The sequence below is a fragment of the Oncorhynchus mykiss genome, chromosome 22, assembly GCF_057628025.1.
Source record: "Oncorhynchus mykiss isolate SJ-2025 chromosome 22, ASM5762802v1, whole genome shotgun sequence".
In the NCBI taxonomy this organism is placed as follows: domain Eukaryota; kingdom Metazoa; phylum Chordata; class Actinopteri; order Salmoniformes; family Salmonidae; genus Oncorhynchus; species Oncorhynchus mykiss.
The window spans coordinates 29,973,491-29,999,708 of NC_143043.1; the positions used below are offsets into that span (position 1 = coordinate 29,973,491).

At 43.7% G+C, this 26,218-nt stretch overlaps 1 protein-coding gene across 5 annotated transcripts in view; it reads right to left on the reverse strand.

Annotated features, from left to right (window-relative positions):
• Positions 1-26,218, reverse strand: part of LOC110502073 (unconventional myosin-XVI) — a 236,116-nt gene that overhangs the window by 202,870 nt on the left and 7,028 nt on the right. For 4 of the 5 annotated variants that reach the window (XM_036958966.2, XM_036958972.2, XM_036958968.2 and 1 more), the window contains exon 1: positions 5,067-5,290. The exons of the other annotated variant lie outside the window; for it this stretch is intronic. In XM_036958966.2, the coding sequence (XP_036814861.1) occupies positions 5,067-5,103 (37 nt within the window). In that variant the 5' untranslated portion in view covers positions 5,104-5,290. Of the gene's footprint in view, positions 1-5,066; positions 5,291-26,218 lie in introns of those variants that run through there. 5 annotated transcript variants of the gene reach the window in all.

Sequence of the window (26,218 nt, forward strand, 5' to 3'; positions counted from 1 at the left end):
AAATGCCTCACCGTTTATGGCTGGAATGACAGGCTACATTGAGATTGTGTGTGTATGTTCACGTGTGCATGTGTGTGCGCAGGGGGGCTTGCAAGTTTTGTACCAGTACTTTTTGGGGATTGCAGGTGAAAAAGTTTGAAACCCACTGGGATACATGATAGTGGAAACACATGGAGTTAGGTTGGCAGGTAGGTAGGTCAATGGTAAGCTATAGTATTTCTGACAATTTTCTATTTTGACTGAAATTGTGGAGATCATTGTTTATGACTGCAGCATTTATTCCAGTTCAAAATATTTTAGCAAAATACTTTCCTCATCAGATTGTGCTGCTTTTCCCCCTTCTTGTAATAATTGCTCAACAAGTATGTGGCCACGTTTGCTGAAGAAAAACAAAAGAGTTTGAGCACATGCCCACCAAGGGTCTGTGCACGGGCCCTGTGTGCATGTGTCATTTCAAAAGTTAGATGAGCTCTAATACAGATGAATGTTGCCAAGTAATACATTGTGTTCTTGCCCTGAACCAACGCTCGCTATTAACACTTTCTTCCCGTGGCTCTGGGAATGTTGGGCTACATTAATGAATTAACCATGAGGTGGGACCCCCTTAAATCAATTATTCATTTGGTGTGATATATTTACACAAATAAATATTTATTTATTTTACAACCCAAATTTCTCATATTTAGGGTTTGGCTGTTTGAACTGCGGATAGGCAAACAAACCAATTGGCTAAATCTCCATTTATATAAAATTAAATGCATACAGGGGTGTGTCCTCAAAACTAATTCAGGGAGAATAAGACACACTTTCTCGTTAATACTATATTCACACAAACTCTCTCTGGTGTCCATCTGGACTGTTCTGATTAGAGCCTCTCTCTGTTAATGAGAAATTTCACATACACATACATACGCATGCACACACACACATCCCCCCGCCCCCCCACACACCCCTCTAATCCAATGCTCTATTATTAACTGGATTAGGTATTATCTTCCCCCTCTCTTTCCCAGTCACTGACTTTCCATCATTCTCTGTTTCCCTCCTCTCTTCCTCACTCTCTATCATCCCCCTCGCTCTCTCTGTTACCCCCCACTTTTCCTCATCATCCCCACCTCTCTCCCTCTGTTTCCCCCTTCTCTTCCTCACTGTCACTGACTCTCTGTCACTCTCACCTACATATTGAAGGTCATATTAAAGGGGTACTTTGGGATTTTAGCAATCAGGCCCCTTATCTACTTCCCCAGAGTCAGAAGAACGTGTGGATTCCATGTTTATGTCTATGCGTACAGTTTGAAGGAAGTTGCTAACTAGTGCTAGCACAGCTGCTAACAGTGGCTCGTGAAACTACCTCTATCTTCCTTCATACTGGATACAGAGACATGACAATTGTATCTACAAGTTCATCTGACTCTGGGGGAAGTAGATAAAGGGCCTGATTGCCAAAAACCCTGACGTATCCCTTTGGCCATTTCAAAGCTCTCATAAGTCTCACTGCAATGCATTCATAGAGCATGGTAGAGCAAGATGGCCTCGGGCATCATCAGGCCTGCATGGCAATGGTGATGACGTAATGGGCGATAACCGATGATGTAATAATAAGAAGCTGGGCCCAGATTCACAAAACCTTAAGAATGAATGTTTTCCTTAAGTTAACTATAAACTTAAGAAGAAAGTTAAGCAAAGTTGCTATTCCTCAAAAAGGTTAACTGAACACTTCTTATGTAATTTCTTCTGTTTCTCCTTAATCAAAAAAGTTAAGAAATTAGATTTTTGAAAATAAAGTCATTGGAAATGTTATTAATTCCAAGATAGCTAAAACCTTGTCTTAAACTAAGGGCAGTGAGAGAAAAAGCTAATGAAAGCAATTTAACATGTTTAATTCACTCACAAACTTAATCTGAAAGTTTCAGTATTGATTATTTAAACCCATTAACATGTTTTAGAACAGTAATCTCAGTAGGAAATATGCTAACATGATTGCCATTGCTAACTAGATATAGATACTGTAGCTAGCTAAAACGGTTGACTAGCAACAAACATCTTAAGAAGATTCATAAGAAAATGTTTGAGAAATTCGTAGGAAAATCCTTAAATCATAAGATACTGTTGAGAAATTGCACTTATAAACTTCTTATTTTTTTCCTTAAAATAAGAAGCTTCTTGTTTTTGAGTAAGAAGTGTTTTGTGAATTTGGGCTCTGATGTAGTGATGTAATAATATAGTGGTGTCGTTTTGCGACACTAGTGTTAGCGGTTTGTTTCCTGTTTAGGATTATGGGGTTCATTAAGTGTCTGTTTCATACAACATGTTGTTCTAGAAAGTACACTATATATATACAAAAGTATGTGGACACTACTTCAACACTTCAGCTATTTCAGCCACATCATTGCTGACAGGTGTATAAAATCAAGAGCACAGTCATGCAATATCCATAGACAAACATTGGTAGTAGAATGGCCTTACTGAAGACTTTTAACGTGGCACCGTCATAGAATACCATCGGTAGCAAAACTGACTACCAAGTTTCAAACTGCCTCTGGAAGCAACATCAGCACAATAACTCTTCAAATGGGTTTCCATGGCCGAGCAGCTGCATGACAATGCCACCGTGCACAAAGCTAGGTCCACACAGAAATGGTTTGTCTAGATCGTTGTGGAAAAACTTGACTGGCCAGCACAGAGCCCTGACCTCAACCCCATCGAACACCTTTGGGATGATTTGGAACGTCGACTGCAAGCCTGGCCTAATCGGCCAACATCAGTGCCAGACCTCACTAATGCTTTTGTGGCTGAATGGAAGCAAATCCCCTTAACAATTTTCCAACATCTAGTGGAAAGCCTTCCCAGAAGAGTGGAGGCAAAGGGGGGACCAACTCCATATTAATACCTATGATTTTGGAATGAGATGTTCGACAAGCAGGTGTCCACAGACTTTAAGTCATGTAGTGTATATCCGTGTGTGTGTGTGTGTGTGTGTGTGTGTGTGTATGTGTGTGTGTGTGTGTGTGTGTGTGTATAGGAGGCTGTTATTGTGGAATATTTGGTGTACAAGCCCATGTCTAAGTGAGTGAATGTTTTGGAGGGTGTGTACTATGTAAGGAAGAGAGAGCCCACTAAAGGATTGATGTTTTTCCCTGGTCTAAAATGAGGGAGAGAGTGGTCTTGTATCAGAGCATGCTACGCTTCACAGCACAGCAGAGGGACAACAGGCAGAAGAATCATTCAGCTTCCTCTAGCTCCCTCTATTTGCTCTCCTCTGAAAAACAAACTCCAGCAAAGCACCAATTGCCCACACATTTGACAAGAGACAGAACCAAGCAAGTCGAGCACACTGTTACTACGCACGCACGCACACACACACACACACACACACACACACACACACACACACACACACACACACACACACACACACACACACACACACACACACACACACACACACACACACACACACACACACACACACACACACACACACACACACACACACACACCTGGTCTAAGTCCACAGATCTCCTCAGTGTGTGTGTAATCTGTTTTAATCTCAGTATCATCCTGGATTACAACCTATAATCCCTCCATCTTCCCCTCCAAAAGACCAGCTCAACCCTGTGTTCCACTGAACTGGAGGCATAAATAATAGATCATAGGCGTAATAGTACATAACAGCTTCTACTAATGATGATATTGACCCAGTTGAGACAAGGTAGACTGTTATAGGTCAACATCTCGAGGAAAGGAACACACACACTCATATTTATTAATCGACAAATTAGGACCAACATGTTCGCACAGATATGCAAATATGCACACACACACATCCCAAACACACAAACCATACAGTAACTCCAGTCTGATAAAGTGCTCCAGGAAAGTGCCCTGCCTCTTCACACCATGCGCCAGTCTGCCAGTCTCCAGTGTGGCGTCAGAGGAACCAATTAGGCCACTATTCCTGATTATTCCTGTCCATGTCAGAGTAGACAGCTAGGAGTCTGCAGGCTGCCAGGCTGCTGCCAGGAACTACGACAGATACAGCTCACAGATACAGATACAGATACAGCTCCATTCCACTCCAGTATGGCTGCTGAATGTTTGATGAGACCACCTCACTATGAGTAAATGATCAACTACAGTCAGGGGCTCCTACAATAAATCAAACCTGACAGAAGGTTCAGAGGTCAATTGATACCCAACACTACATTCTGAGAATGTGAGACTGATTGATGTTTTTTTTAATTTACCTATCACATTTACAGAAATGTTAATTGATGTGCATTGTCCCCGTCAAATGCTTAAATTGTGCCACTATTAGCATCATGCTAATCTGAGTGAGAATGCTACATTCAAGTCATTACACTAAACACGGATCACCCGGTAATATCCCACTGTTAAATAAATAGCCCTGGAAACCAAACAGTTTACACATTTTGCCAAACAGTATCTCTGACTTCCAAACCCAAACTATACTAACCCAACTAAAGGAGATCAAGTCTAAAATTTCCAAACGTGCCTATCTGCCTGGTAAAGCAGGAGCAGAAACAGGCCATATGTAGTGTAGAAGACAGGGAAGAGTGCAGCAGAGCAGTAATGACAGAGAGGAGAATGATTCAGGTCATTACCACTGATAGCTGAGGGGAGGGAGAGGGGAGAGAAGGGAGGGAGGGAGGGAGGGAGGGAGGGAGGAGAAAAGGGTGGAAAGGGGAGAAAGAAAATGAGAGAAAGAGAGAGAGAGAGGGAGAGAGAGATAGAGAAAGAAAGAGACAGAAAAGCAAGAAGAGTAAATAACTTAAAAGCAGCATCCACCTTCACCCCTTTTCCGTTCAACCGTCTTCACTTCACTCCGGGAAAACAACCAGTTACACTCTTTCTACCCCCCCCCCCCCCTCCCCCCTCCATGAACAGCCAGCCAGTACAAAGGACAGCATAGAATAGAGGAGGTGACACATCCTGGGCCAGAGACAATCAATAACCAACCACACAAAGGAACAACGCAAATCCCACAAGCCCCTGACACAGTCCCACAATGCAGAATTCTGATTGGAGCGGCCTCCTCAACTTACCTTCCCCTGCCCCAGCTCGTCTAAGACTGAGAACCATGACCGCTGCTGCTACCCAGTGATGCTTACTCACTCACATACACACATACTGACAGACACACGCTCTCTCTCAATGAAACACACACCGACTCTCGAACATACAAGCGAACGCAAGCACAAAACCACATATCCCCACTCACACTGGCTAACAAACAAACACACTGAGTCACAAGCAAAGTCTAACACTCGCACATTGCCCCTCACATAGTGAGAATTACACGTGGCAGGAATGCAGATGATGTTGGTTATGTTGTGAAGTCACTATGTCAGCTGTTACTGCTGAAGTCATATCATTCCCAAAACGTCCCCCATCCCAACTCACTCAGCTGTCAGATCAGAGCTGGCCATGAAAAAACAGAGGGAGGGAGGGAGGAGGGCTGTTGAGCCAACTGATCTGTGGGTTTCATTCTAAATGACTCTAGTCTAATACCAGGACTGTGTCTAAGTTGTTCTGTGAATCAGCCAGACCTACATGCCATTCCAAAGCATTACAGGCATCCAAATATACAGCTTATCTCTGCTTAACACACTCTACACATGCAAATGTACATGAACACACACACACATAAACACAAACACACATTTTCCAACAGCACAAATGTGCAGCTCCTCTCTATTAGAGGCTTGACTTCCCTGGCGTGAGTGTGTCTCCAGAGAGACAGAGGGTCCATCTGACCACAACCACGCAGACCAGATGACACACACACACACACCAAAATGTCTCCTCTATCCCACCCCTGCTGACCTCATTGTAGTGTAAACAAACTTCTCTGGTCGCTAAGTAACCAGCTACAACCACCTCCTCTTTAGCAGGCATGTAAAGAGGACAGGGGAAGGGGGAAGTACAGAAGAAGAGAGAGATGGAGAGGGAGATATGAAAGAGAATGGCAGAGGAGAGACAGAATGACAGAGAGGAAGGCAAAGAGTGTTAAGCCAGGATAAGGAGAGGGGGGAGAGAGCAAGCTAAAGTTGCAAAGCTTAAATAATTACCTTCTCCTCTTCTGGAAATCCAATATAAATGTTTAGTGTGAGCATAGTGCTACAACTGTATAAATATCTGAGTGTGGAGGGTTACTCTCACTGAGCTGGGCTGCAGGGAGGCAAGAAGAGACCTGGCATCCACTACACTGAGACACACATAGTCAGTCCTCTCCTCACCGATTTAGATATATAGACTTTATTGTCCTCAAAGACCACCTTTCTCTTCATTTACCATCTTCTTAGTTATTCAATCATATTAGACGGTCAGATAGTCATTCAAAATACATCTTTCAAACGGGACCTTTCTCCTAACCACTTACTGGCTCTTCATGTGAACTTCATGTGATCTTGACACACCCTCCTAACCCATACCTATCATTGACTGGGACTTTCTGCTATAACTTCAATTTAAATTGCCAGAAATGGCCCATGTATATTCATGCAGAACATTAATATTGGATGAGAGAACCCTTAGGGGTTGAGTCTGGACAGATCTGTCTGGCTCGTCACACACCTTGCACATCAACACCACCACAGGCTGGTTCTAGAACATTCCCATAATGTTCCATAACATTTCATAATAATATCAAGCTTCTCAGAATGTTCTTGAAACCTTAACCTAAAACAAAAGCATCAGAGGCCTTGAAGCTGATAGCATATCTTTACATTATAGCGTTTGATCAACACATCAAATGAACACGGCACACCATTGGAATGCTATGTTGTTCCCTGCGTTGCAAAACATACACTGAGAAATGTATAGACTAAAAACTATTCCAAAATAGCCCACAGAGATGTTCATGTGGCTGTATGATGACTTTCAGCTGTGATGTCCCTTCTGTTTTGTTTCCATCATCTCAGCCATGTTGTTTCCCCTACATAGATTGAGCATTTTGATTGGTTTAACCATGACCTCTAACCCCTAACCTATAACCCTGATTGTCAGTCCGTCTGGAGTCAAGGCAGACCAGGCTAGTCATCAATTGGAGGTCAGCGACTCCATATAAAATGAAACTGTCATTGTGGTGTTGTTGCTATTGAATGCCAGCGGGTTGAATGCATCAAAGCACCAGTAAACCAGCTTCATTTTACCCCATTTTATACACTTTAAATCAGTGTAATTGCTAACAAATTCCCATGTACTGATCTATGTGTCCCTCTATCTAATCCCGGCCTCCATTTATTTATTTATTTTCTGCATGGACACGCTTTTAAAATTGCACATTTAAGACCTGCCCCCCACCGCTTCTGAAAAAAGTCCTAGGGGAAACACTGCACAGCACACACATCCTTAGTATTTCATGGTATATTTAGAACCATGACAACTGCACAGCCATTTGCCTGTCCTTTCATTCCCTATAGCCAGGAGCAATAACCTCACCCCCACCCCCCACCCACTCACCAACCCACACACACACACACCGACCTACCCACACACCCCGACCCACCCACCCACCCACCCACCCACCCACACACACACCTGCTGTTCAGACACACAGAACATGCACACACTTGCTCTCTCCTCTAGTCCGGCATGTTCTCTAAGAAACTCCCAAACACCTGCTCTAACGAAGAGACAAGAAGATAGAAAGACAGATAAAATAACCTCCACCATTCACCCTACATGTTCTGAGAAACACAGGAACATTTACATCAAATAAAGAAAGAAAGAAAGAAAGAAAGAAAGAAAGAAAGAAAGAAAGAAAGAAAGAAAGAAAGAAAGAAAAAGAGAACCCAGAGCCCTACCGGAGGACCCCGTCCACGGGGAACAAGGGATGAAGGAAGTAGAGAAAACGTGCCTGTCCACCAAACGAACGAAACGCCCGCCTCCCACACTCTTTCACCGAATCAATTTCACACTCTCTCACCTCCCCACCACTGTGATGTCCTTCATTCATCCGTTTCCCCGTTGCTATGGCAAAGCCGCCGCTTGGAGAGTCGGTTCTTTACGTTATTCTCCCTCATCTCTCTGTCCAACCCCCACCTCCCCTTCCAACCCATTCTGAGGGGTGCAGAAACGTCCCACCCAGAAGCCACCCTCCCTTCATAATTTCTGTCCTGTCCTAGACAGGGGTAAGGGTACAGGTTTGGAGGGATGGGTGTGTAAGTCAGAACAGGGAAGGGGAAGTCACCTTCACTAGTGGCTCAGATAACTGTGCTTGTGTCCTAAGCATTATTACTAACATACTGAACATACTGTATGTGTCTGACACAAACAAACAAAGAAACACATGTCCCACCTGTCTCTTCCACAGCTATTAACGCCTACACACAAAACACACAAGAACACACACCCTGCAGCGTTGTCTGATTGTATCCCTGTGTCAGTCCAACGCAGGTACTAATGAATAGTTAATGGTAATCCCCCTCCCCCATATTTACTATATTCCCTGTGTTAATCCTCATGTTGACCTTGGGGACCCTCCTGATTCAGCCACACACGCAAGCGCACACACAAACACCACCCCCAGTCTGGGTTCCACCCGTTATTTAATTACGAGAACCCACCCCCACCATACCACCCACCCCAACATCTCCCACAGACCAATCTGTGATCTTCATTATAGCCATCTAACCCCGATATACACACGCCCTACACCCCCCACCCAAAGACATATCGGTCCATACATTACTTATTTACTGACCACCCCTTCATCTACAAGTTGAGAGGCACTGGCCTGGCGAGGGTTATTGCATTAGGGAGAGAATTAAGAAATGTGTGTTCAAGATATACAGACAGAGACAGACAAACAGACAGAGGAAACAGACAGACATAAATTGATGGGGATACAGGGAGAGTAAAGGGGATACAGGGAGGGTAAAGGGGATACAGGGAGCGTAAAGGGGATACAGGCAGAGTAAAGGGGATACAGGGAGAGTAAAGGGGATACAGGAAGAGTAAAGGGGATGCAGGGGAAGTAAAGGGGATACAGAGAGAGTAAAGGGGATACAGGGGAGGTAAAGGGGATACAGGGGGAGTAAAGGGGATACGGGGGGAGTTAAGGGAATACAGGGAGAGTTAAGGGAAAACAGGGAGAGTAAAGGGGATACAGGTGTTGTAAAGGGGATACAGAGGGAGTAAAGGGGATACAGGAGTGGTAAAGGGGATACAGGGCGAGTAAAGGGGATACAGGCAGAGTAAAGGGGATACGGGGCGAGTAAAGGGGATACAGGGAGAGTAAAGGGGATACAGGGAAAGTAAAGGGGATACAGGGAGAGTAAAGGGGATACAGGGGAAGTAAAGGGGATACAGAGAGCGTAAAGGGGATACAGGGAGAGTAAAGGGGATACAGAGAGCGTAAAGGGGATACAGGGAGAGTAAAGGGGATACAGGGAGAGTAAAGGGGATACAGGGAGAGTAAAGGGGATACAGGTAGCGCAAAGGGGATACAGGGAGAGTAAAGGGAATACAGAGAGCGTAAAGGGGATACAGGACGAGTAAAGGGGATACAGGGAGAGTAAAGGGGATACAGGTAGCACAAAAGGGGATACAGGGAGAGTAAAGGGGATACAGGGAAAGTAAAGGGAATACAGGGAGCGTAAAGGGGATACAGGGTGAGAGAGAGTAAAGGGGATACAGGAAGAGAGAGAGTAAAGGGGATACAGGGAGAGTAAAGGGGATACAGGGTGAGTAAAGGGGATACAGGGAGAGTGCAGTGTATAAAGTCAGAACATCTGCTGTCTCAGCCATTGCCGGTCACCAAGGGCGTACCCCAAAACTTGATCCTAGGCCCCACGCTCTTCTCAATTTACATCAACAATATACGTAGCTCAGGCAGTAGGAAGCCCTCTCAACCATTTATATGCGGATGATACAGTCTTATACTCTGCTGGAACCTCCCCGGATATGTTAAACACTCTACAACAAAGCTTTCTTAGTGTCCAACAAGCTTTCTCTGCCCTTAACCTTGTTCTGAACACCTCCAAAACAAAGATCTTGTGGATTGGGTGTGATTACTACCTCTGAGGGTTTGGAGCTCGAGGTAGTTACCTCATACAAGTTATTGGGAGTTTGGCTAGACTGTATACTGTCCTTCTCTCAGCACATATCAAAGCTGCAGGCTAAAGTTACATCTAGACTTGGTTTCCTCTATCGTAATCACTCCTCTTTCACCCCAACTGCCAAACTAACCCTGATTCAGATGACCACTCTACCCATGCTAGATTATGGAGAGACAATTTATAGATCGGCAGGTAAGGGTGCTCTCGAGCGGCTAGATGTTTTTTACCATTCAGCCATCAGTTTTGCCACCAATGCTCCTTATAGGACACATCAGTGCACTCTATACTCCTCTGTAAACTGGTCATCTCTGGTTACCATCACATGACCCACTGATTGATGCTTATTTATAAAACCCTCTTAGACCTCACTCCCCCCATCTGAGATCCCTGCTGCAGCCTTCATCCTCCACATACAACACCTGTTCTGCCAGTCACATTCTGTTAAAGGTCCCCAAAGCACACACATCCCTGGGTCGCTCCTGTTTTCAGTTCGCTGCAGCTAGCGACTGGAACGATCGGCAACAATCACTCAAACTGGACAGTTTTATCTCCATCTCTTCATTCAAAGACTCAACCATGGAAACTCTTACTGACAGTTGTGGCTGCTTTGCGTGATGTATTGTTGTCTCTACCTTCTTGCCCTTTGTGCTGTCGTCTGTGCCCAATAATGTTTGTACCATGTTGTGCTGCTGCCATGTTGTGTTGCTACCATGCTGTGTTGGCTTGTGTTGCTGTCATGCTATGTTGTCGTCTTACACGGAACCCAAACCAGCTGTGCGCGTGTGCGCCATCGTGCATAAATTTATTATATCCAATTTATTTTATTATTTAAAATATCAAAACAAACTCTGAACCAATTACATTAATTTGGGGACAGGTCGAAAAGCATTAAACATGTATGGCAATTTAGCTAGTTAGCTTGCACTTGCTAGCTAATTTGTCCTATTTAGCTAGCTTGCTGTTGCTAGCTAATTTGTCCAGGGATATAAACATTGAGTTGTTATTTTACCTGAACTGCACAAGGTCCTCTACTCCGACAAATTAATCCATACATAAAACGGCCAACCAAATCATTTTTAGTCATTTCTCCTCCTTCTAGGCTTTTTCATCGTTGAACTTATATGGTGATCACATCTAAACTTTCACAGTATTACCACGACGTCCGGCAAAAGAGTTTGTCTTTCAATCACCCACATGGGTATAACCAATGAAGAGATGGCACGTGGGTACTTGCTTCTACAAACCAATGAGGAGATGGGAGAGGCAGGACATGCAGAGCAATCTGCGTCAGAAATAGAAAGGAGTTCTATTTTAGCTCTTGGCGTCTCAGACGGTCGTTGGTGCGAGCAGTGTGGTTGCAATAATTGAATAACATGGATTTCTAAATGTATTTTGCGATGCTCACGCACGCGACGTGTCCGGTCTGGTTAGCATGTTAGGTCTCTCTTTATGTAGTGGTGTGGTGTCTCTCTTGTCGTGATGTTTGTTTTGTCCTACATATTATTTATTTTTTATCCCCGCAGGAAGCCTTTTGCCTTTTGGAAGGCCATCATTGTAAATAAGAATTTGTTCTTAACTGACTTGCCTAGTTAAATAGAGATACACAAATAAATAAAGGGGATACAGGAAGAGTAAAGGGGATACAGGGAGAGTAAATGGAATACAGGGAGAGTAAAGGGGATACATGGATAGTAAAGGGGATACAGGGAGAGTAAAGGGGATACAGGGGGAGTAAAGGGGATACAGGGAGAGTAAAGGGGATACAGGGAGAGTAAAGGGGATACAGGGGGAGAGAGTAAAGGGGATACAGGGAGAGAGAGTAAAGGGGATACAGGGAGAGTAAATGGGATACAGGAAAAATAAAGGGAGAGTGAACGGGATACGGGGGAGTAAAGGGGATACAGGGAAAGTAAAGGGGATACAGGGAGAGTAAAGGGGATACAGGGAGAGTAAAGGGGATACAGGGAGAGTAAAGGGGATACAGGGAGAGTAAAGGGGAGGGGGCAGGGAGGTAAGGAAAAACAGATCCAGATAAATAAAGGAACAAAACAATGTGTGGTGGAATCTCCTCTGTCACATCTTTCATCAGATTTCTCTCTCTTTCTCTTACTGAAACTCTCAATATCTCCATCTCTCTTTTATCGTTTCAATCACTCCAACATCCCTTCGTCTCCCTACCTCATCATTAATCAATCGCTTCTGACTGTGACAGCTGATGTGTGATCAGTTATTCCTGATGCTGTCCGTGTTACAACTTCAATTAACACATGGAGCTATAGCTGTGACATGGTGGCAAGATTTCACAAATTGGGAACTAATCGAACATTTCTCTGTCTGTTTTCCAGATAGACTCAATACTATCATAAACTCTGTTTTGAGGATATAGGGTATGGAATTCAATCAAATGTGTAAAAACCAGGATGCCAGGAAAACAACACGTACTGGAGAGAAGGGGAGATGGGGGAAGGTGGCGAGAAGGAAGGCAAGAGCGGTATGGATTATTCTTATTAATTATTCTTATCCGTATTTTTTGAAACTGCACTGTCGGTTAGCGGCTCGTAAGTAAGCATTTCACTGTAAGGTTGTATTCCTGTTGTACTCAGCATTTCACTGTACGGTTGTATTCCTGTTGTACTCAGCATTTCACTGTAAGGTTGTATTCCTGTTGTTTTCAGCATTTCACTGTAAGGTTGTATTCCTGTTGTATTCGGCGCATGTGACTAATACAATTTGATTTGATTTGACTAATATGGACTTGGTTCTCCCTTTGCTGCTATAACAACCTCCGCTCTTCTGGGAAGGATTTCCACTAGATGTTGGAACATTGCTGCAGGGACTTGCTTCCATTCTGCCACAAGAGCATTAGTGAGGTCGGGCACTGACTTTTGGCGATTAGGATTGGCCCGCAGTCGGCGTTCCAATTCATCCCTAAGGTGTTCGATGGGGTTGAGGTCAGGGCTCTGTGCAGGCCAGTCAAGCTTTTCCACAGTGATCTCGACAAACCATTTTTGTATGGACCTCGCTTTGTGCACGAGGGAATTGTCATGAAACAGGAAAGGGCCTTCTCCAAACTGTTGCCACAAAGTTGGAAGCACAGAATTGTCTAGAATGTCATTGTATGCTGTAGCGTTAAGACTTCCCTCACTGGAACTAAGGGGCCTAGCCCGAACCATGAAAAACAGCACCAGACCATTATTCACACTCCACCAAACTTTACAGTTGGCACTATGCACTCGAGCAGGGAGCATTCTCCCGGGCATCCGCCAAACCCAGATGAAGCGTGATTCATCACTACAGTGAATGCGTTTCCACTGCTACAGAGTCCAATGAAGGCGAGCTTTACACCACTCCAGCCAACGCTTGGCATTGCGCATGGTGATCTTAGGCCTGTGTGTGGCTGTTCGGCCGTGGAAACCCATTTTATGAATACACCTGTCAGCAACTGGTGTGGCTGAAATAGCTGAATCCACTCATTTGAAGGGTGTCACATACTTTTGTAAATACAGTACCAGTCAAAAGTTTGGACCCACCTACTCAATCAAGGTTTTTTCTTTATTTTCACTATTTTCTACATTGTAGAATAATAGTGAAGACATAAAAACTATGAAATAACACATATGGAGTCATGTAGTAACCGAAAAAGTGTGAAACAAATCAAAATATATTTTATATTTGAGATTCTTCAAAGTAGCCACCCTTTGTCTTGATGACAGCTTTGCACACTCTTGATATTCTCTCAACCAACTTCATGAGGAATGCTTTTATAGCAGTCTTGAAGGACTTCCCACATATGCCACTTGTTGGCTGCTTTTCCTTCACTCTACGGTCCAACTCATCCCAAACTATCTCAATTGGGTTGAGGTCAGGGGATTGTGGAGCCCAGGTCATTTGATGCAGCACTCCATCACTCTCCTTGATCAAATAGACCTTACACAGCCTGGAGGTGTGTTTCGGGCCATTGTCCTGTTGAAAAACAAATGATAGTCCGACTAAGAGCAAACCAAATGGGACGGCGTATCTCTGCGGTATGCTGTGGTAGCCATGCTGGTTAGGTGTGCCTTGAATTCTAAATCAATCACCAACAGTGTCACCAGCAAAGCAGACCCACACCATCACACCTCTTCTTCCATGATTCACGGTGGGAACTACACATGCGGAGATCATCTGTTCAACTACTCTGCGTCTCACAAAGACATAGCTGTTGGAACCGAAAATCTCAAGCTTGGACTCAGATTTCCACCGGTCTAATGTCCATTTCTTGTGTTTCTTGGCCCAAGCAAGTCTCTTCATCTTATTGGTGTCCTTTAGTAGTGGTTTCCTTGCAGCATTCGACCATGAAGGACTGATTCACACAGTCTCCTCTGAACAGTTGATGTTGAGATCTGTCTGTTACTGGAATTCTGTGAATCATTTATTTGGGCTGCAATCTGAGGTGCAGTTAACTCTAATTAATTTGTCCTCTGCAGCACAGGTAATACTGGGTATTCCTTTCCTGTGGCAGTCCTCATGAGAGCCAGTTTCCTCATAGCACTTGAAGGTTTTTGATACTGCACTTGAAGAAACTTTCAAAGTTTTTGACATTTTCTGGACAGACTGACCTTCAAGGATCAATTTTTGCCTAAAATGACTAATCTAACTGCCTGTAGCTCAGGACCTGAAGCAAGGATATGTATATTCTTGATCCCGTTGGAAAGGAAACACTTTGAAGTTTGTGGAAATGTGAAATGAATGTGGGTGAATATAATACATTAGATCTGGTAAAAGATACCACAAAGAAATCTATTTAAAATTGATTTCATATCATATTTGAAGTGCATGAGAAAGGTCACAATGTGTTATTGCAGGTTAGGTGCAATTTACATTTTTGCCATTAGATAGCAGCAGTGTATTTGCAACGTTTTAGACTGATCCAATGAAGCATTGCATATCTGTTCAAAATGTTGTATCAAGTCTGCCGAAATGTGTCTAATTGGTTTATTGATACATTTTCAAGTTCATAACTGTGCGCTCTCCTCAAACAATAGCATGGTATTATTTCGCTGTAACAGCTACTGTAAATTGGACAGTGCAGTTACATTAACAAGAATTTAAGCTTTCTGCCCATATCAGATATGTATATGTCCTTGGAAATGTTCTTGTTACTTACAACCTCATGCTAATCACATTAGAGCACATTTGCTCAAACCTCCCATGGGGGGTGGGGGTCACTGATCCTGTAGAGGTTAAAATAATGATGGACTGTTGTTCCTCTTTGATTATTTGAGCTGTTCTTGCCATAGGGACTTGGTATTTTACCAAATAGGGCAATCTTCTGTATACCACCCCTACCTTGTCACAACACAACTGATTGGCTCAAACACATCAAGGAAAGAAATTCCACAAATGTACTTTTAACAAGGCACACCTGTTCATTGAAATGCATTCCAGGTGACTACCTAGATTCTGATAGGCTAATTGACATACTTTGAGTCAATTGGAGGTGTACCTGTGGATTTATTTCAAGGCCTGCCTTCAAACTCAGTGCCTCTTTGCTTGACATCATGGGAAAATCAAAAAAAATCAGCCAAGACCTCAGAAAAAACAATTGTAGGCCTGTACAGGTCTGGTTTATCCTTGGGAGCAATTTCCAAATGCTTGAAGGTACCACGTTCATCTGTACAAACAATAGTACGCAAGTATAAACACCATGGGACCACGCAGTCGTCATACCACTCAGGAAGGAAACACATTCTGTCTCCTAGAGATGAACGTACTTTGGTGTAAAAAGTGCAAATCAATCCCAGAACAACAGTAATGGACCTGGTGAAGATGCTGGAGGTAACAGGTACAAAATTATCTATATATCCACAAGCTTCCCAAAATAACTTAGTGTATGTAAACTTCTAACCCACTGGTATTGTGATACAGTGAATTGTAAGTGAAATAATCTGTCTGTAAACAATTGTTGGAAAAATGACTTGTGTCATGCACAAAGTAGATGTCCTAACCGACTTGCCAAAATTAGAGTTTGAGACAAGAGATTTGTGGAGTGGTTGAAAAACGATCTAAGTGAATGTAAACTTCCGACTTCAACTGTAAATACAGGGCAGGCCATTATTTTGGCCATTGTTTTGGCTATCATGGCTATGTCCCCATAGGATGACAATGCCACCATCCATATGACACGAGTGGTCACTGAATGGTTTGATGAAGCATGAAAACGATGCAAATCATACGCCATGGCCAACTAATTAACCAGATCTCAACCCAATTGAATACTTATGGGAGATTCTGGAGTACCTTAGACAGTGTTTTCTACCACCAACAACAAATCTCCAAATGATGGAATTTCTCATGGAAGAATGGTGTCACATCCCCCAAATAGAGTTCCAGGCATAGAATCTATGCCGAGGTGCAATGAAACTGTTCTGGCTTGTGGTGGCCCAACACCCTATTGCAATTTCCTTTTCTGGGTAGATACCTGTATATATTGGCCTGACTAGTGGAGAGCCACTGATAGAACTTTGTCTGTAAATTATTAAAACAGCAGTGGACTCAAACCCATTGTTTGGAAACTGGTGGATTTCCTACAGACTCCTGCTGTGACCTGAAAAATATTATGCAAATCTCTCTCTCCTCTCTCTCTCTCAGGCTGTTTTGCCCTATATCTTTTCTTCCTATCGCACTCTCTCTTCATCTCATAGTCTCCTTGTTCCTTCCTCTTCATCATTTTCTACCCTCTCCTATTTGTTCCGTGTATCAGTGACGATGACTACCTCTATATACTGTAGCTAAGTAGGTCAATATTCGGGATCATTCCATTTGACCGCACCCCTGATTTGAACATAACTTTCCATACATCATTTGCAGTCAGAAAGTGACATTTTGGACATGAATGCAAAAACATTGAGGATATGGAGATTTTGCATAGACCACCATACCATGAGACATTCATTACTTCATCACTGGAAAAGATAAACAGTTGAGTTTGATATAATTGAAAAGATAACTAACAGGAATGTCAAACTATTTTATAATTTCCTGAAGAAAAAAAACGTTTTTTAAGTAAAAAAAAAATCTTTATATAACTTTAATGTCAATGATCTAAAAATGTGTAAACTCAGATAAAAACAAAAAAAGACTTACTAAAATTGGAATATAATTAACATTTTTACTTTCAAATGGTACCACAAAGATGGTTGGAGGTCCACACATCACAGAATGTTGACTTGAATGGGAATATCAGTTGTTATAAATTATACTGTAAATCTTCCATAGGAAAACTATTGAAATCATAGAAATATAGATTCCCAGATCCTCTAATGACTGTGGCCACCCGTCTGCTGGAGGCTTCAAGAAGCACTCAAACCGACTTGATCTAACTGCTGGTGATGCCTATGTATTACTTCTTGTCGTTTCTTTTGATTTTCATGTGCTTTGAGATTCTATAATGAAAAGTGCTGTAAAAGTTTTTAATAAATTATTATTATTATGTAAGTTGACATCTTTGTGGTAGTAACTGGAAGTTACAATTTAAATTAAATAAACATGTAAATGGTGTACCAGCTAAATTGCAGGAGTCTTAAGGGATAGATCCATTCTGTAAATCCTACTTCTATGATTGAAATGACCTACCCTCTATTCAAGAGGATGCTGTGTCTCAACCAATGTTGGGCGCAACACAAACACCTCCGATTATATTAATTAGGGTCTAAGTCAGAAGATTTGTGAATATTAACTAAATCTTCAAACGTTAAGACAACTGGGGTTAATGGTAAAAAAGTATATACTTTTATTAAATTTTTCAAGAAATAAAAAAATATTTTGACAAACCTGTTTGTTACCTTTTTAAATGATAAGTCTAAACTGTTAATCTCTTCCCGGAATGTTTTGTCATTCAGGTTCAAAAAGTCACTTTCTGACCACTCTGACCAGTTTCACTCAAATTAAAAGGGGTGCAGTCAAAAAGTAATTGAAATCAAATGGAACAACCCTTCAGTTTTTCAGATGCCCCACCTCTGCAGTTCTGCTCTCCCACTCCCACATCACTCCATAATCCACACCACCTCCTCTCTCACTCCTCATCCCCCTCTCCCATCCCCCAACACTTTTTCACTCCCACTCTCTTAAACCATGTCTCTCTCTCTTGATCACTCTCACATCTCGTTCTATTTCCTTGTCCCCTTAATATCTGCATCTTAGTTCTACTCCCTCTCCTCTCATACCTTCCCTCTCTTCATCCTTCTCTCTCTCTCTCTCTCTCTCTCAATATGCCCCGACCAGTGGGGGTCCTTACTGTATCATCATATTATTCCATGGGAAAAACATGCACCATTTGACAATGACCAAATTGAATTATGGTTTAACATGAGATATGATATGTTTTAAATTTTGCACACACCCACACAGCTGTTTACTTTCATGTGTGTGTTTAACCCCACCCCCCTCCCCCCCAAGACCCCACTCAAGCCCCATTCTACACACTCCTCTTACGATCCCAACAGCCACACACACCCCACAGTCCCTAAACCTCTCCCTCTCAAACAATCCTAACACTCAGTGACAGTCCTCCTCCAACACATTAAATGTTCAGGGAGCCTATTCTTTCACAGGACCACACACTCAAACCTTTTCTCTCAGATTCTCTCTGCCACCCAGTTTCCATTACCACTACTTTTACCCCAGCTCCCTCCCTCCCTCACACACACACACACAGGTCCTGACTAGCTCAGACATTGACCCTGACACATAAATCAAATCAAATTTTATTTGTCACATACACATGGTTAGCAGATGTTAATGCGAGTGTAGCGAAATGCTTGTGCTTCTAGTTCCGACAATGCAGTAATAACAAGTAATCTAACTAACAATTCCAAAACTACTGTCTTGTACACAGTGTAAGGGGATAAAGAATATGTACATAAGGAGATATGAATGAGTGATGGTACAGAGCAGCATAGGCAAGATACAGTAGATGGTATCGAGTACAGTATATACATATGAGATGAGTATGTAAACAAAGTGGCATAGTTAAAGTGGCTAGTGATACATGTATTACATAAGAATACAGTCGATGATATAGAGTACAGTATATACGTATGCATATGAGATGAATAATGTAGGGTAAGTAACATTATATAAGGTAGCATTGTATAAAGTGGATAGTGATATATTTACATCATTTCCCATCAATTCCCATTATTAAAGTGGCTGGAGTTGAGTCAGTGTCAGTGTGTTGGCAGCAGCCACTCAATGTTAGTGGTGGCTGTTTAACAGTCTGATGGCCTTGAGATAGAAGCTGTTTTTCAGTCTCTCGGTCCCAGCTTTGATGCACCTGTACTGACCTCGCCTTCTGGATGATAGCGGGGTGAACAGGCAGTGGCTCGGGTGGTTGAAGTCCTTGATGATCTTTATGGCCTTCCTGTGACATCGGGTGGTGTAGGTGTCCTGGAGGGCAGGTAGTTTGCCCCCGGTGATGCGTTGTGCAGACCTCACTACCCTCTGGAGAGCCTTACGGTTGAGGGCGGAGCAGTTGCCGTACCAGGCGGTGATACAGCCCGACAGGATGCTCTCGATTGTGCATCTGTAGAAGTTTGTGAGTGCTTTTGGTGACAAGCCGAATTTCTTCAGCCTCCTGAGGTTGAAGAGGCGCTGCTGCGCTTTCTTCACAATGCTGTCTGTGTGAGTGGACCAATTCAGTTTGTCTGTGATGTGTATGCCGAGGAACTTAAAACTTGCTACCCTCTCCACTACTGTTCCATCGATGTGGATAGGGGGGTGTTCCCTCTGCTGTTTCCTGAAGTCCACAATCATCTCCTTAGTTTTGTTGACGTTGAGTGTGAGGTTATTTTCCTGACACCCCACTCCGAGGGCCCTCACCTCCTCCCTGTAGGCCGTCTCGTCGTTGTTGGTAATCAAGCCTACCACTGTTGTGTCGTCCGCAAACTTGATGATTGAGTTGGAGGCGTGCGTGGCCACGCAGTCGTGGGTGAACAGGGAGTACAGGAGAGGGCTCAGAACGCACCCTTGTGGGGCCCCAGTGTTGAGGATCAGCGGGGAGGAGATGTTGTTGCCTACCCCCACCACCTGGGGGCGGCCCGTCAGGAAGTCCAGTACCCAGTTGCACAGGGCGGGGTCGAGACCCAGGGTCTCGAGCTTGATGACGAGCTTGGAGGGTACTATGGTGTTGAATGCCGAGCAGTAGTCAATGAACAGCATTCTCACATAGGTATTCCTCTTGTCCAGATGGGTTAGGGCAGTGTGCAGAGTGGTTGAGATTGCATCGTCTGTGGACCTATTTGGGCGGTAAGCAAATTGGAGTGGGTAAAGGGTGTCAGGTAGGGTGGAGGTGATATGGTCCTTGACTAGTCTCTCAAAGCACTTCATGATGACGGAAGTGAGTGCTACGGGGCGGTAGTTGTTTAGCTCAGTTACCTTAGCTTTCTTGGGAACAGGAACAATGGTGGCCCTCTTGAAGCATGTGGGAACAGCAGACTGGTATAGGGATTGATTGAATATGTCCGTAAACACACCGGCCAGCTGGTCTGCGCATGCCCTGAGGGCGCGGCTGGGGATGCCGTCTGGGCCTGCAGCCTTGCGAGGGTTAACACGTTTAAATGTCTTACTCACCTCGGCTGCAGTGAAGGAGAGACCGCATGTTTTCGTTGCAGGCCGTGTCAGTGGAACTGTATTGTCCTCAAAGCGGGCAAAAAAGTTATTTAGTCTGCCTGGGAGCAGGACATCCACTGACACAGTAGCCAGTTATAGCCCAGGGAAAATAAACAAAGTCTGGAAGGCCACATATCACGTGGTAGGAACAGGCAGCTGATCATCAAACAAGGAAGTGTTCTACTCAAAATAACCACTCTCACTCTGAGGGGGTGAAATTCATGAGTGTAGCAGCCTTTGATGTGTTATATTGACTTGGCAGTGATTAAAGGGATACTGTGAGATTCAGGCAATTAAGACATTTTTCTACTCACCAAATGAACTTGTGGACACCATTTTCATGTTTCTGCGAGCAGTACGAAGGAAGTAAGATGTAGTTTCACAAGCCAACGCTAACTAGTGTTAGCACAATAACTGGAAGTCTGCAGGTACAGTCATTGCGCTAACACCAGTTACCATTGGCTCGCACTACCTTTAACTTCCTTCATACTGAACACCAGGACATAAACATTAGTGATGGCGCCGGAGTGGATGATTGCCATTTTACGGGCTCTTAACCAACCGTGCTATTTTGTTTGTTTTTTCACATTGTTTGTAACTCAGTTTGTACATAATGTTGCTGCTACCGTCTCTTATGACTGAAAAGAGCTTCTGGAAATCAGAACAGTGATTACTCACCTTGAACTGGATTAAGATTTTCTCTTTAATGAGTCGGACGAGAGGGATTTACTACAGACACACAAACAGGCCCTCATACCCCTTATTTGCAGGAGAAAGAGATGGAAAAGGTATCACGGAAGGAGATCGGAGTGCCTTGTGAGGATCCGCCTATGAGTGGCTAATCTGCCTTTGCCATTGGTACTATTGGCCAATGTACAATCACTGGATAATAAATTGAACAAACTAAAAGGACGTACATCCTACCAAAGGGACATTAAAAACCGTAATATCTTATGTTTCACCGAGTCGTGTCTGAACGACAACATAAATAAAATACAGCTGGCGGGATATACACTGTATCGGCAGGATAGAACAGCAGCCTCTGGTAAGACAAGGGGTGGCGGCCTATGTATACTTGTAAACAACAGCTGGTGCACAAAATCTAAGGAAGTCTCGAGGTTTTGCTTGCCTGACGTAGAGTATCTCATGATAAGCTGTTGACCACACTATCTACCGAAGGAGAATATCTGTATTTTTCGTAACTGTCTACATACCACTGCAGACCGATTCTGGCACTAAGACCGCACTCAATGAGCTGTATACTGCCATAAGCAAACAGGAAAACGCTCATCCAGAGGCGGCGCTCCTACTGACCTGGGACTTTCATTTCTACCAGCATGTTTTAAATGTGCAACCAGAGGGAAAATACCTCTAGACCACCTTTACTCCCCACACAGAGACGTGTACAAAGCTCTCCCTCGCCCTCCATTTGGCAAATCTGACCATAATTCTATCTTTGATTCCCGCTTACAAGTTAAAATTAAAGTAGGATGCACCAGTGACTCGGTCAATAAAAAGTGGTCAGATGAAGCAGATGCTAAGCTACAGGACTGTTTTGCTAGCACACACTGGTATATGTTCCGGGATTCTTCCGATAGCATTGAGGAGTACCCACGTCAGTCACTGGCTTCATCAATAAGTGCATCAATGACGTTGTCCCCACAATGGCAGTATGTACATCCCCTAACCAGAAGTCATGGATTACAGGCAACATCCACACTGAGCTAAAGGGTAGAGCTTCCGCTTTCAAGGAGCAGGACTCTAACGTGGAAGCTTATAAGAAATCCCGCTATACCCGCCGACGAACCATCAAACAGGCAAAGCATCAATACAGGACTAAGATCGAATTGCACTACACCGGCTCCGACACTCGTCGGATGTGGCAGGGCGTGCAAACTATTAGACTACAAAGGGAAGCACAGCAGAGAGCTGCCCAGTGACACAAGCCTACCAAACAAACTAAATTACTTCTATGTTTGCTTCGAGGCAAGTCACACTGAAACATGCATGAGAGCATCAGCTGTTCTGGACGGCTGTGTGATCACGTTCTCCGCAGCCGATGTGTGTAAGACCTTTGAACAGGTACTCTGAGCATGCGCTGACCAACTGGCAAGTGTCTTCAGTGACATTTTCAAGCTCTCACTGTCGGAGTCCTGTAATACCAACAAATACCAACATGTTTCAAGCAGACCACCATGGTCCCTGTGCCCAAGAACACTAAGGTAACCTACCAAAATGACTAACGACCCGTAGCACTCACGTATGTAGCCATGAAGTGCTTTGAAAGGCTGGTCATGGCTAACATCAACACCATTATCCCAGGAACCCTAGACCCACTCCAATTTGGATACCGCTCCAACAGATCCACAGAAAATAGTATCTCTATTGCACTCCACAATGCCCTTTCACACCTGGACAAAAGGAACACCTATGTGAGAATGCTACTCATTGACTACAGCTCAGCGTTCAAAGCTCATCACCTAGCTAAGGACACAGGGACTAAACACCTCCCTCTGTAACTGGATCCTGGACTTTGTGATTGGCCACCCCCAGGTGGTAAGGGTAGGTAACAACACATCTGCCGCGCTGATCCTCAACACGGAGGCCCCTCAGGGGTGCGTGCTCAGTCCCCTCCTGCACTCCCTGTTCACCATGCACCGTGCTTCTACACCTGCATTGCTTGCTGTTTGGGGTTTTAGGCTGGGTTTCTGTACAGCACTTTGAGATATCAGCTGATGTACGAAGGGCTATATAAATTGATTTGATTCACTCATGACTTCACGGCCAGTCACTAATCCAACACCATCATTAAGTTTGCCGATCACACAACAGTGGTAGGCCTGATCACCAACAACGACGAGACCGCATATAGGGAGGAGGTCAGAGACCTGGCTGTGTGATGCCAGGACAACAACCGCTCCATCAACGTGATCAAGACTAAGGAGATGATAGTGGACTACAGGAAAAGGAGGACCGAGCACGCACCCATTCTCATCAACGGGGCTGTAGTGGAGCAGGTTGAGAGCTTCAAAATCCTTGGTGTCCACATCACCAACAAACTAACATGGTCCAAACACCAAAACAGTCGTGAAATTGGCACGACAAAACCTATTCCCCCTCATGAGACTGAAAAGATTTGGCATGGGTCCTCAGAGCCTCAAAAGGTTCCACAGCTGCACAATTGAGAGCATGGTTGCATCACTGCCTGATATGGCAACTGCTCGGCCTCCGATCGCAAGGTACTACAGAGGGTAGTGTGTACGGCCCAGTACATCACTGGGGACAAGCTTCCTGCCATCCAGGACCTCTATGCCAGGCGGTGTCACAGGAAGGCCATAAAAATTCTCAAAGACTCCAGCCACCATAGTCATAGACTGTTCTCTCTGCTACCGCACGGCAAGCCATACCAGAGCGCCAAGACTAGGTCCAAGATGCTTCTGAACAGCTTCTACCCCCAAGCCAGAAGACTCCTGAACATTATTTGCATTGTCCCCCCCATTTTTTACACTGCTGCTACTCCCTGATACTATATACAGTGCCTTGCGAAAGTATTCGGCCCCCTTGAACTTTGCGACCTTTTGCCACATTTCAGGCTTCAAACAAAGATATAAAACTGTATTTTTTTGTGAAGAATCAACAACAAGTGGGGCACAATCATGAAGTGGAACGACATTTATTGGATATTTCAAACTTTTTTAACAAATCAAAAACTGAAAAATTGGGCGTGCAAAATTATTCAGCCCCCTTAAGTTAATACTTTGCAGCGCAACCTTTTGCTGCGATTACAGCTGTAAGTCGCTTGGGGTATGTCTCTATCAGTTTTGCACATAAAGAGACTGACATTTTTTCCCATTCATTCCTCCTTACAAAACAGCTCGAGCTCAGTGAGGTTGGATGGAGAGCATTTGTGAACAGCAGTTTTCAGTTCTTTCCACAGATTCTCGATTGGATTCAGGTCTGGACTTTGACTTGGCCATTCTAACACCTGGATATGTTTATTTTTGAACCATTCCATTGTAGATTTTGCTTTATGTTTTGGATCATTGTCTTGTTGGAAGACAAATCTCCATCCCAGTCTCAGGTCTTTTGCAGACTCTTTTGCAGGTTTTCTTCCAGAATGGTCCTGTATTTGGCTCCATCCATCTTCCCATCAATTTTAACCATCTTCCCTGTCCCTGCTGAAGAAAAGCAGGCCCAACCCATGATGCTGCCATCACCATGTTTGACAGTGGGGATGGTGTGTTCAGGGTGATGAGCTGTGTTGCTTTTACGCCAAACATAACGTTTTGCATTGTTGCCAAAAAGTTCAATTTTGGTTTCATCTGACCAGAGTACCTTCTTCCCCATGTTTGGTGTATCTCCCAGGTGGCTTGTGGCAAACTTTAAACGACACTTTTTATGGATATCTTTAAGAAATGGCTTTCTTCTTGCCACTCTTCCATAAAGGCCAGATTTGTGCAATATATGACTGATTGTTGTCCTATGGACAGAGTCTCCCACCTCAGCTGTAGATCTCTGCAGTTCATCCAGAGTGATCATGGGCCTCTTGGCTGCATCTCTGATCAGTCTTCTCCTTGTATGAGCTGAAAGTTTAGAGGGACGGCCAGGTCTTGGTAGATTTGCAGTGGTCTGATACTCCTTCCATTTCAATATTATCGCTTGCACAGTGCTCCTTGGGATGTTTAAAGCTTGGGAAATATTTTTGTATCCAAATCCGGCTTTAAACTTCTTCACAACAGTATCTCGGACCTGCCTGGTGTGTTCCTTGTTCTTCATGATGCTCTCTGCACTTTTAACGGACCTCTGAGACTATCACAGTGCAGGTGCATTTATATGGAGACTTGATTACACACAGGTGGATTGTATTTATCATCATTAGTCATTTAGGTCAACATTGGATCATTCAGAGATCCTCACTGAACTTCTGGAGAGAGTTTGCTGCACTGAAAGTAAAGGGGCTGAATAATTTTGCACGCCCAATTTTTCCGTTTTTGATTTGTTAAAAAAGTTTGAAATATCCAATAAATGTCGTTCCACTTCATGATTGTGTCCCACTTGTTGTTGATTCTTAACAAAAAAAATACAGTTTTATATCTTTATGTTTGAAGCCTGAAATGTGGCAAAAGGTCGCAAAGTTCAAGGGGGCCGAATACTTTCGCAAGGCACTGTAGGAATAAGTCCCTTTAATAACTCTACCTACATGCACATATTACCTCAATTACCTCGACTAACCGGTGCCCCCGCACATTGACGCTGTACCGGTACCCCCTGCACATTGACTCTGTACCGGTACCCCCTGTATATAGCCTAGCTATTGTTATTTTACTGCTCCTCTTTAATTATGTTACTTTTATTTCTTATTTTTCTTTAGGTATTTTTCTAGAAACTGCATTGTTGGTTAAGGGCTTGTAAGTAAACATTTCACTGTAAGGTCTACCTACACCTGTTGTATTCGGCACATGTGACAAATACAGTTTGATTTGATT